The sequence below is a fragment of the Pogoniulus pusillus genome, chromosome Z, assembly GCF_015220805.1.
Source record: "Pogoniulus pusillus isolate bPogPus1 chromosome Z, bPogPus1.pri, whole genome shotgun sequence".
Lineage (NCBI taxonomy): Eukaryota > Metazoa > Chordata > Aves > Piciformes > Lybiidae > Pogoniulus > Pogoniulus pusillus.
In genome coordinates this window covers 95356708-95369431 of record NC_087309.1, presented here as the reverse complement: position 1 = coordinate 95369431, position 12724 = coordinate 95356708, and the positions used below count along the sequence as shown (strand labels likewise).

Below are 12724 nucleotides of genomic sequence, written 5' to 3'. Positions count from 1 at the left end.
TGCTCTCTTTGATCTGCCACAGTTTTGTCTGAAATTCAATGTTCCTTCCCACCCAGCACCCCCTTGGAGTCATTATCTGAAAATATGACTATTAAAACCAAACATCATTCTTTTTCTGACCTTGAAGTATGAATGCAACAGAATGACTTGTTCAACATTCCTAAAAGAAAACTGTTACTACAGATACCAAATACATTCAAAACTCTAATTCAAGTACATGCCTTCTCCTCTATAAAACATGTATTATATTTAATAATGAGTTCTAGTTAAAGTATACAATTTCATCTGTCTCTACTCCCCCTACTATTCATTATAATAACTGCAATCACCACATCCTTTCTGTATTTCTATCACCACAGCTGATTCCTGAAGTGAATAAAAAGTACTCAACGGCAAATTTGGTTTATAGTTCTCACATACAGATATCTTAGAATCACCTCACAACTCATCTTACAGAGTTGTCTAAAACAGATACAAAATAATTCAAATATCTCAAAACACAAGCTGAGATCAGAAATTGTCATACCTTTGCTTCTTAGAACTGTTCTGTATTACAAAGCTATCGGATATATAAATGTGTGGTTTTGTTATGTTTTGGGAAACACTGAAGGAAGAAGATACTCAAGAAACATATGGACATCACAAAATAAATTCGTATTTCAGTTGGTCATTATGAACATCAAGATTGTTTTAGATGGCATCAGTCATAAACATTTCAGATTTCAGCTAGAGTATTCTGGATTTACACCAATAAAGGAAAGGTCTTGTTCTGGCTGACAGTCAAAATCATAATTGGTTAAAATTAGTATCTGATAATCTTCCTTCTGTTAAAGATAAATAGAAGATCCGTTTGCACCCTGTATTCTAAAATTTGGCAGAAATGGCTTCATACAAGCTGCTTTATGGATGCTTTCAATAACATGTCAGAAAACTGGAAAACAGCTATATATATATACGTATGCCCCAAACATCAAAACTTAATTAAAATGCCAAAATAATCATTAGGAATTAATTTTTCATAATACTTTGCTGATTATGAACCTTGCAAAACCAGAGTAGAATTAATGTTATTATCTTCAGTCAGCAGGGTCAGAAACAGTAGAATACAATGAACAATGACAACAGTCACGTAGGTCTCTTTGGTTAATCCTACGTGACCAGTTTGGTGAAAACATGGATAAATCGGATGGAAAACCTACCTCACTTCTCCTAAAAAGAGTGAGAGAGTTACAGAGTGAGAAGCCTAAAAGAGTAGTCACCTCAGTTTCACCACATGACTCAGATGGTTCTGGTAATGATTCAGCTAACACCACTAAACACTGGGCCAAATGCAATTGTAATGGCCAACATTAGCGGGGCCCTGCCTCTTACCAGGCGGATGCCAGGGACCAGGAAGACAACAGAATATACTGGAATGTATATGTTAAATGGCCTGGTACCTTGAAAATTCAGAAATACAGGGCTCTAGTGGACACGGATGCACAATGCACATTGATGCCTTCAAACTGTAAAGGAATGGAGTCTATTACTATTTCTGGAATTACAGGAGGCTCTCAAGAATTGACAAGGTTAGAGGCAGAGATGAGTCTGACTGGAAGTGATTGGCGAAGGCATGTCATTGTAACGGGTCCAAATGCACCTTGCATCTTGGGAATTGACTTTCTGAGAGAAGGGCATTTTAAAGATCCCAAGGGTTTTAAGTGGACCTTTGGAATAGCAACTGTAGAAGCTGTTGGAGACAAATTGAAGTTGTCTGCTAGGCCTGAGCTCTCAGATGAGTCTGCAGTTGTTGGGCAGCATAATGTAGAGGATGTGAAGTTGCCAGTTGCCACCCAAACTGTACACCACAGGCAATATAGAACAAACCGTGACTCTTTGGTGCCCATACATAATCTGATTCGTCATCTGGAGCGCCAGGACGTCATTAAAAAGACCCATTCACCTTTCAATAGTCCCATATGGCCTGTGCGAAAGGGAAATGGAGAGTGGCAACTTACAGTTGATTTCCGCGGCCTAAATGAAGTGACTCCGCCCATGAGTTCTGCTGTGCCGGACATGTTAGAACTCCAGTATGAGCTGGAATCTAAGGAGGCCAAATGGTATGCAACCATAGATGTTGCTAATGCTTTCTTTTCTATTCCAATAGCAGAAGAATGCAAGCCTCAATTTGCTTTCACTTGGAGGGGGATTCAGTATATGTTTAATCGTTTGCCCCAGGGGTGGAAGCACAGTCCAACAATCTGTCATGCAGTGATCCATGATGTACTGGAGAAAGGTGGAGCTCCAGAGCACCTGCAGTTCATTGATGACATCATTGTCTGGGGGAACACGGCACAGGAAGTTTTTGAGAAAGGTAACAAAATCATTGACATTCTGCTGAAGGCAGGTTTTGCCATAAAGCAAGACAAGGTGAAAGGACCTGCTAGAGAGATTCAGTTCTTGGGAATTCGTTGGCAAGATGGTCGCCGTCACATTCCAATGGATGTGATAAATAAGGTTTCTGCCATGGCAAATCCCACAAATAAGAAGGACACATTGTCTTTCTTAGGAACAGTTGGATTTTGGAGGCTGCACATCCCTGGGTACAGCCAAATTGTAAAACCTTTATACGATATAACTCGAAAGAGAAACAACTTTCAGTGGGGACCTGAACAACAAGCAGCCTTTGATCAGATAAAACAGGAAGTAGTTCATGCAATGGGTTTGGGGCCTGTTCAAACTGGTCCAGACATTAAGAACATTCTGTATACAGCTGCGAGTGATAATGGTCCAACCTGGTGCCTATGGCAGAGAGCCCCAGGAGAAACACGTGGCCGACCACTTGGTTTCTGGAGTAGAGGATATAGAGGGTCAGAAGTAAACTATACATCAACGGAGAAAGAGATCCTTGCTGCTTATGAAGGTGTGAAAGATGCTTCAGAAGTAATAGGAACAGACTCTCAGCTTCTTTTGGCTCCCAGATTACCAGTTTTGAACTGGATGTTTAAGGGAAAGGGGTCATCGCCACATCACGCAACCGATGCTACCTGGTCTAAGTGGATGGCTCTCATAACACAGCGAGCACGCATGGGGAGCCTTGAACGACCTGGCATAGTGGAGATGATCACCAACTGGCCAGAAGGTACAAACTGTATAAATCCTCCAGAGGAGCGAATGAGTCGGGCTGAAGAAGCTCCTCCTTACAGTGATTTGTCTGAAGAAGAAAGAAACTATGCTCTATTTACTGATGGTTCCTGTCGCCTTGTTGGAAACAAGAGAAAATGGAGAGCTGCAGTTTGGAGCCCTATATGGGCAGTGGCTGAAACAAAAGCTGGAGAAGGTGAGTCAAGCCAGTTTGCAGAGGTAAAAGCTATCCAACTTGCTCTTGACATGGCTGAACGTGAGAACTGGCCCATGCTTTACCTCTATACTGATTCATGGATGGTGGCTAATGCCTTATGGGGTTGGCTAAAGGACTGGAAAAGAAATAATTGGCAACGGAAAGGAAAGCCAATTTCGGCTGCTGACTTATGGCAGGACATTGCTACCCGTCTAGAGAAAATCCCTGTAAGAGTACGACACATAGACGCTTACATGCCCAAAAGTAAAGCTACTGAGGAACATCAGCACAACCATCAGGCAGATTTAGCTGCCAAGGTGTTTCCGACCGATGTAAATTGTGATTTGGATTTAGATTGGGAACACCGAGGTGAACTGTTCTTAGCCCAGTGGGCTCATGATTCCTCAGGACATCAAGGCAGAGATGCTACCTACCAATGGGCACGGGACAGAGCAATCAACATCTCCATGGACGCTATAACACAAGTTATACATGACTGTGATATGTGTGCTACTATTAAGCAAGCCAAGCGTCTGAAGCCCTTGTGGTATGGTGAGCGATGGGCAAAGTACAAATACGGTGAAGCATGGCAGATTGATTACATCACTCTACCTCGTTCTCGGACTGGAAAGCAATATGTGCTGACTATGGTGGAAGCAAGCACCGGATGGCTGGAAACCCATCCAGTTTCCTGTGCCACTGCACGTAACACCATTTTGGGCTTGGAAAGACAAATCCTGTGGCGACATGGCACTCCAGAAAGAATTGAATCAGATAATGGTACCCACTTTAAAAACAATCTCATAAAATCTTGGGCCAAAGAGCACGGCATTGAGTGGATCTATCACATCAAATCATATTATTTACAACAAATCAACCATCTTCAGTCTCTTAATCTACACCCCAGTTGTATTTCTGAAATATTTTAGAATCCTGCATTATCTATTATTGTAGTCATCCATACCTGCAGTGCTGCCAAATACAAGTCGTAAGGCTGTGAAAACAGGCACATTCAGAACTTTCAGTCAAACATGCCATCATTGAACTCTGAGTTATCTCAGAAAATTGTTTTAGACAAACTGAGAAAGAGTTAAGCAAGATAATTTCTATTAACTAACAGCAGTTTCTAAACCAGTAAAGTACTAAAAAACTAGTAAATGTAACGTCATCCTGACTAGAATGCACTTTTTAAAAACACTTAATTTCTGGTGCCAAACCTTTAACAAGGCAAACCTCTTAAATTCAGCGAGGGTCAGAAGTTTAGTTTATTCAAGAATAACACTATTAAAAGCTACTGCTCTTTCATGTCAAGCAGTTAATGCCCACAGATTCCCCCTCTGTTTAATAGAAGCCAGTCAAGGAAGACTGGAGCTCCTAAAGGTGGTCATCTCTGCAGGGATATTTTAAACAGAATTTATACTGTGCTTTAAAAACAATCTAAAAGGATCAATCTTCCTTATGAATCGGCTGTAGACGTACACAGAGAGAAAGATGAATGGATGAAAGTATATAAAAGCAAGTAAATCTGACTCTCTCTATTGATTTTTGAGAGTACAGTGTACAGCACTCTGGTGAGGTCTTATATATCACTGAAAAGGACCAAATGCCACTGCACATTATGTCTGGAGGACATCAGGATTTATCATGAAGCAGTGCACTGCTGTATTCTTTCATTATATCCTTTTGTAAATAATCTTGCTTTCACTGTTGAGAAAGGTAGATCACTAAAAACTAAATAATACTCAAAACAAATGTACAATCACAGGAAGACTGTTAAGCAGCCATAACTGGCAAAATTCATTATTGTTAAACTGAGAATTGCAGAGGTTTAGTGTACATATGCAGTATTTTTAGCATTAAAAAGAGAAATCTAGTATTAAATAATGAGCTTTTGAAAACCAAAATGGAAAAATCTGCATATCAGAGCATAATCTTTTTCCTACTTACTTTGTTCTAAATCATAGAAAATCAACACTTAGTATTCCCCAAAGTTCCGCAGCACTCGTACTTGGCCAAATGCCTTCAAAGGATATTAAAGAAATCACTGTGGTTTAGATGGCACTTCCTCAACAGATGGAACACTTTTCTCCAAGCAAGAATGCTTTCCTCTTAAAGCATATTTCAAATTACCAAAATACAAACAATAATCTCATCAAATCAAACTTCTGAAGCGTCTGTGGGGATTGCATTATTTTGCAATGGTAGCATTTTTTTATCATAGTGTCTGAATTCCAAAACACTAGGGTTTTATTCTATTGATATATCCACTCCCATCACATATACCCCCTCATGATGTACACTTAAAGAGCACATTAATGTAGTTCTATGTGTTGTTTATGTGCTTTTCTCAATATAGCAACAGGAAACATTTTCTATTGTTTCTGGAGTCACATGGTAGATTGTTTGGAAAATATGGTTGCTTACATAATAAAAATCCCGCCATTACTTTTTAAAAGCAAAACTCACTAGCTGAGCTATAAAGCTGTGACTGCCTTTGTACACAGTAGCAAGCTGTGGTGGAGGGGCAGTAGCCCCAAAACTGAGGCTTTTCTACGCCTCTACATGCCCAGACATGTTCTTCTGCCAGGACCCATGAGGCACCAAACAAATTGTGTAACACACACATGCCCAGCCCGTGTACCCCTGGGGTCCGGGCAGGTAATCCCCTATTGGGAGGTCCAGGCATGTCTCTATTGCCTATTGGGGCAAGGTTTGGCTTACAGCCAGCCTGATGGTCATTTTAGATGTCCCAACGAGCCATGAATCTCAGCCCCAGAGCCTTTAAAGAGGGGTGCACAGCAGCAACCACGTGTTCAGTCCCTGTTCAGTCAGATCAGACGATCCAGACTGTTTACCAGTTCAGAAGCTTAGAGCATTTTAGACTCAGCTCTGATCCACAGCAGAATCCTGCTGTCTTGACCCCGCTTGCATTGCCTAGACACAGGATCAGGCCTCACTCACTTGCAAGCATTACAGAGGCTTAGACCTCATGCATTGATCTGAAGGTGCAGCCAAGCTATCTGCAAGCCCTCTGAGAAGCAGAGCACATTCATGCCTGCACCATACATACATGGGGAGCCGAGAGACCCCCTGCCTAAAGCCTAGAGCTATCTTGATTCATCTGCAGAGTTAAATCTCCCTGCAGCATGGCATAAATACTACTTGCCAGCTATCCTGTAACTCTGGAAAGACCCAGAGCTCAGCAGACCCTCAGACAGTCTGCAAACCTGCAAACGCAGCTTGCTAGCTGCCAGACCGTGTCAGAAGCAACACAGGCAAATCCTTCTCCTGCATCGGGAAATTCCTGCCAGCTGATCATCCCTGGACACACAGCTTCCAGAAGAAGAAGCAGCACCGAGGCAGAGATCACCCCAGGAGTGAAGGTTAGAGAAAACTCAATTTAACCCAGAGACTGGGAAAAACTTTATCATCCCTTGCAAGCCATGACAGACTCCAGCTTCAAGACCCCAAATACTGGGCACACACTGAGACAGATTCCCGGGAGGGTGATTTAATGATTAATACTTAAGAACAGCACACATAAGTAAGCTTCAATTCTTTTCTAAGATAAGTTACCTCTATCTGAGGAGCACATATAGTTTCAGCCCTTGCTGGGCAAACACTAGAGCTGTTAAGAGGCATTATGTCTAAGAATCTTTCTCTCTGTCAATAATTGTTAATAATTTGATATTTCCATTTAATAATCAATCCCTGTAAACATATCCCAAAGCTATTTTCACAAATTTGCAAACGAACTTGGATTTCATAGTGGTTGGGGGTGGTGTAAATTTGTAATATTAATTTTAATAAATAATTTTTATAACAAATCAAAACCAACTCAAATTAATTTCTCACCTCCCCCTAACAGGGGAGGAACAGAGAAAATCCCTCCACAACACAAGCTCCTAGCCCCCAGCCAGACATAACACAATATCTTCCTCATTAATGTATCTCATAGAAAAACCTAATGAAAAAAACAATTTACCTTCTTCAGTTTCATGCCATACAATTCCTTCCAAGTTCACACTGGTCCCAGGCTCACAGGGTCCCAAGGCATCGGGTTCTGTTACTACTCCAACTTCGCAAGTATTTACACCCACTGAACGAGTCCGTACCAAAAGCTGCTCAACTGGTGCTGCAATATTGGATGAAGATGGGGAAAAGTAGGAAGGCAGAATCTGAGGTGTCATACTGCTGGAAATCGGCGGTGGAGGTGCAGGCACTGTAAACAGGGGATCAACCTGAAAGCAACAGACAAATTTACTATAACGGTGCTGTGACATTTTAAATTAATAAATTAATTTCAAAACCCAACCACCCAAACCAAAAACCAAGCAAACAAATTTAAAAACAAACAAACAAACCCAAAAACCAACCAACCAAAAAGAAAAAACAAAACCCCACAGTTTGCTGTGACTGCATTTGTGTATGCACAGATCTGGTGTACCGATGGCAATTTCAATCTTACGAGTTTACTTTTTTTGACATCAGAACGAATTAAGTACAAAAAGATCTATCAAGTTAAACAAGGAAAATTGCTACATTTCTGCAAGACTGCTAGTATGAAATAGTAATAAATTTTCAAAACAAGGATTTAGGCCACTTTTTTCTTGGCACTGACAGAGACTGATTTGTGGATGGAAATTAATTCTGCAAACTGGGAACTTCATTTTCTATTTAAAGAAAAACATTTATAAAGACAGTACAAAGATATATAAAAGCCTTTTTTTTTCATATGCATCACAGAGAAATTATGGACAAATTAACACACAAGTAGAACCATTCTAATATCCATAGGGCATCAAATACAACCTGTGTCATCCGTCATTTAAAATACATTGGTATCACCCACTTGAAAGTTTACAAATAGCATTTACATCTTTCTATTACAAAAACAGATGAGAACTTTTACAAGAATCTAACCAAGCCACCTGTCAGTTTCCAAAATGTGTATTTGGAAGAGTACAACTCACCAGACAATCAGTCTGTACACAGACAATTCACACAGAGACAGTATCTATATATGAACTGAAGCAGTTATCTTTCCTACATGACTTCCAATATACCCAGTAGCAGATTTTCAGTATACAGATGTGGCTTAACACATTTTAGTATTTTACTGTGGCCATAAGGTCCTTTCTCAAACAGAAGATAGCCAATGAGATGAGTGGGCCCACTCAAAATAGGTAAACCACCTAAAATTCATGTTTACTTGGTTCACTGGATCATGGGCATCACATCAAGAAATCATTTGTCAGTAGATTTTTTCAATGGCTGCTCCCTAGCTGCTTTCAAACAGATGATCAAACACCTGAAGTCTACACGGTTTTTAATTTTGGACACTGTAAGAAGACTCAACAAAAAAGACTAACAACTCACTGTACATTGCCATCTAGGTTTTATTCAAATGTATATCAATATAAATGAAAGATTATTTTGCTTTCATTTAAAGCCATGTTGGCAAACCAGGATATAAAGAGAAGAATGGACTTTCATCCTTTTATTACATATCCTTTGTATCACAACCAGCTCACTTCATCACACGGCCATTTTTCATATTGAGAAATTAAAATGGAAGTCTAAAATTAAAAAGACCTTTATAAAAAAAAAGGTAAGGATTCTTACAATTGGCTTTGTAACATTGCTTTTGCTCTGATCTTCATTCATACAAACTGAGAGCCAACACTTTTCATTATGCACGCAAGCCTTAAGTGTGCTACTTATTTAACAAAAGTGTTTTATATGATCTTTGTATGACCATCCTGGATTCTGATCTCAATTACAATAGAACTACAAATAAGAAAGGAAAGACCTCCAACCATATTCTTCCCCAAAGTCTCCCTTATCTCGGGGCAGGGAGTTCTTTTATTTAGGATGAAAATAATCTTTCAGGTTAAGATAATAGAACAGTAACAAAACAAACAAGCAAACAAATCAAAGAAAAACTTGAATAAAAAAATCATCCACTAGGAGTAAAAACCTGCTAATACCAGTGAAACTTTACTGAGTAAAGCAGAGTTGCTGTGGCATAAAAAAAACTGAATCAAGCAACAGTATCTTTATTCTTCTCTGTATGCCACCACAATTGCAGATTTAAAACATTGGCAAGAATGCTTTGCAGAGCAGACCTGAATGCCACAGCGAAGTCAAATATGAACAACACCCCGAACAGCAGCTGTTACTTTTAATATATAATAGTAAGCATAACATACACCACAACCATGTACGCCTAGCACTGGGCACACAGATTGAACACCAATCCTATGCTATACAGATTCTGTACAGCATCTGTTTGATGCCAAGTGGAGGCAAACAGTTCGATGGCACAGAGCCATGCTCCATGGCACTGGCTGCATAATGGAGCTCTGTTAATGAAACAGGGACAGTATGTACCCAGGTAACAGCCTAAAGGAGTTCTTAACATAACCTTACCTCAAGAGAGAAGAGAGCCAGGATCAGTAACTGGCAGGCAAAAGGGGCCCAGGCTTATGAAAAGCTAAACCATACCCCCTTTATAAAATGAAGAAAATTCTCATGAATGGCTTGTGTGGGATTCTACATTGTGCTTTGTAAAGCTTTGCAAAACCTCCTACTACACGTGTAGCATTATTCTTCCCATAAGACATTTGGCTAAAAACAAGATGTTTTACTGTTATCATAAAAATTAGCCAGTGTTTTAAATGAACAATAGCCTAAACTGGCAGACATGTCTCACATTTTCCAAGTATTGTAAACAATGAGGGAGAGGTAAAGAAAGCACGAATATGACAGTGTATCCTATTAAGTTCTTTGTTACAAATATTTGTACTCAATCTTGATTTATTTAGACTGCCAATAAATGTTTCATGTTTTCCACTAGGAACGTTACACAGGACTTAGCTGAAGAGTGGCTACTGCCAGTAAAAAGGGCCGTTGCTCTATGAATTAAAATACTACACCTTTGCTTCAAAATTAGGTGGACATTTACTGCCCCTGAGGATCAGGTCCATTGCACAAATATGACCATACTCACAAGAAAAAAAAATATACTGAGGCTTAAACACACTGCTCCAGCTTTCCTATTTTAAAATTGTCCCATCTTGCTTGATAATCCTAACATCAGCACAGTAAAGTGCTGGTTCTCAGCAATCATTGTGGTGACACAATTGTTTTCATGAATTCTCCAAAGGCACTGATGTAAGTTATTAAAGGCAAAGAGAGGCAGGAAGGCCCTCCATCTCCAGTGGAAAAAAGGCACATAAGACTAACATATGGTGGTGGGCAGTCCTGTCAAACTGAGGAAAGTTAATGTCAAGAACAGATGCTCTGCAGTTCCTCATTGTTATTTTTTCATTATTATTCCCAGGTGTTGGTGCATACTGAGCAGTAGCCTTGTTGTTTATCACATGAGAGATTCCAACATAAAAATTAAAATCCAGATCTCAGGAAGATTATTTACATAGATGCTTTCTTTATAAAGGTAATCAAAGGGCTCTGAAAAAGACAGAATTACTCAAGCAGTATTTTCTTCACCTAATTCCATGAGCTATTGAGAGCTGACTATTGACAAAGGCTACAAAGCTGGAGTATTATTCAGGGCAGCTTTCCACTACCAAGTGTTTGACTGCACCAGAGCTATTTCTCTTAGTAGTTGAAAGTTCACATAAAATGCAGAATGCCTGCCAAGCAAGGTCATCACTGCTCCAGAAAGTGTTCTTCTATCTGAATATGACAAAAAACACTAGTTTGGAGGCTCTGAAATATTAGTAAGTAGGAAAAAGAGGGTATGAAAACCAGATAAAATAATCGCCCTTACTAGAAACAGGCAAGACTTTCTACTAAGCAGAATTCTCCCCCTGTACCTGGGTACTTTACATACTAGAATTAAATTCTGCTCATCAGAAGCTCATCATCCTGATGCAGTGTAAGCTACTAAATCTAGGTCTAAAAATCAAATTGTGCCCTTAACAGTGGGTAATACTGAGCTCACAGAAGGAGGTATAGAGATCTGTTGACTTGCTAGGGTCAGAGAGCACCAACATCACACTATGCTATCAAGCCATATTTTATTCCCATTCCTACAAGAACACGAGAAATGGAAGTTTTTGCGGTGACAGTCTCTCATGTACTCCTGTAGCAAATGCACCTTTAAGGAGAGCAAGGTATAAGGACCACCTGTGGCTTTACTGTCATGGACTAATCTAAGAAGCAGAATTACATTAAAATTCAAAATAAATCACTTTGCACAGAGGTTTAAATGGGTAACTTTTGAGCACATTACCATGTGGAAGTATTCCCATCTACACATTTCATTCATTTCAACTTTGAAAACTTTCAGAGGATATGGATCTTAAGAGTGAAAGTTCTATCATAATCACAAAGTGCAAACTAGAAAAAACAGCTGCCTGCAACCAGGCCACATGATGTGACACATTAAATGTGCCTATCACAGGTATAATGATGAATGTGTATTTCCCTCATTAATGAAAGTATATCTTTGAAGATACCTTCAATGATGACACAGGGGCCTACTACTTTAAGAGCAAATGGGTCAAACACACTGCAATGTCACCAACAGGGTGATTTTGAAAAGGGCCAAAAGCCATTTAATTCATCTATCAATATACAGCTTGACAGCAGAAGAGGAACAAGTTAAAAGTTAAAGACTTGGGTTAAGCTCTTCCAAGACAGTGCAACTATTAAACTGAGGAAGACTTCTAGTGTATTTCCAGTGAGAAAGTCTGTACTAGGTAGGATGAATGAGGAAAGAAGATTTGAAAGCTGTTATGGGACACACCTAAAAATACAAACAAAACACCAAAATAAAGGCTACAAGTCTAAGTAACCCAGCCTTGAAAATTACGTTGACAAGTTCCTTGGAGTTATGCATTAGTACTTCCCAGATAACTGGGTCTGAAATGAAAAACAATAAACAATTAATTTAGCCCTATATGGAAACTTTGCTCTCTCCAAATAGTCTTCTCTACATTTTATGGTAAAGGGGGGATTACTTTGGTTTTATATAAAGTATGTTCATATTACCTTAATTTTCTAAAGCAAAAATGGTGTTAGATCTCATTCTAATGTCATTCACAGCATAGTATATCAGAACTTAATTCTAATAAAATCAATGAAACTATTTTGGAAGAAAACAAATACAGGAGGATGTGACATGAAAAAAAAAACCTGTGTGCTCAAGAGTGTCTTTTTTTCTAGACTTCTCATTGGTCTTTATATGTCTTCTTGATACAAACTCTGCCCCACAGAGAATTTACACATCTAAAAACTAAAGTTATTCCTTCATATTCTACCTCATAACAGAAATCATTGCTATGAAGAATATCCATTTCATCTGAAAACATTCAATTTAATCTGAATGCAATATATCACACAAGAGGCCACTCATATGCATTTTGACACTATGCT

The 12724-nt window shown here is 39.3% G+C and overlaps 1 protein-coding gene across 4 annotated transcripts in view; it reads right to left on the bottom strand.

Moving 5' to 3' along the window:
- ZNF608 (zinc finger protein 608) overlaps nucleotides 1-12724 on the bottom strand; it is a 104295-nt gene that overhangs the window by 56825 nt on the left and 34746 nt on the right. For all 4 annotated transcript variants that reach the window (XM_064176594.1, XM_064176593.1, XM_064176595.1 and 1 more), the window contains one exon: nucleotides 7305-7560. In XM_064176594.1, the coding sequence (XP_064032664.1) occupies nucleotides 7305-7560 (256 nt within the window). The remainder of the gene's footprint in view (nucleotides 1-7304; nucleotides 7561-12724) is intronic.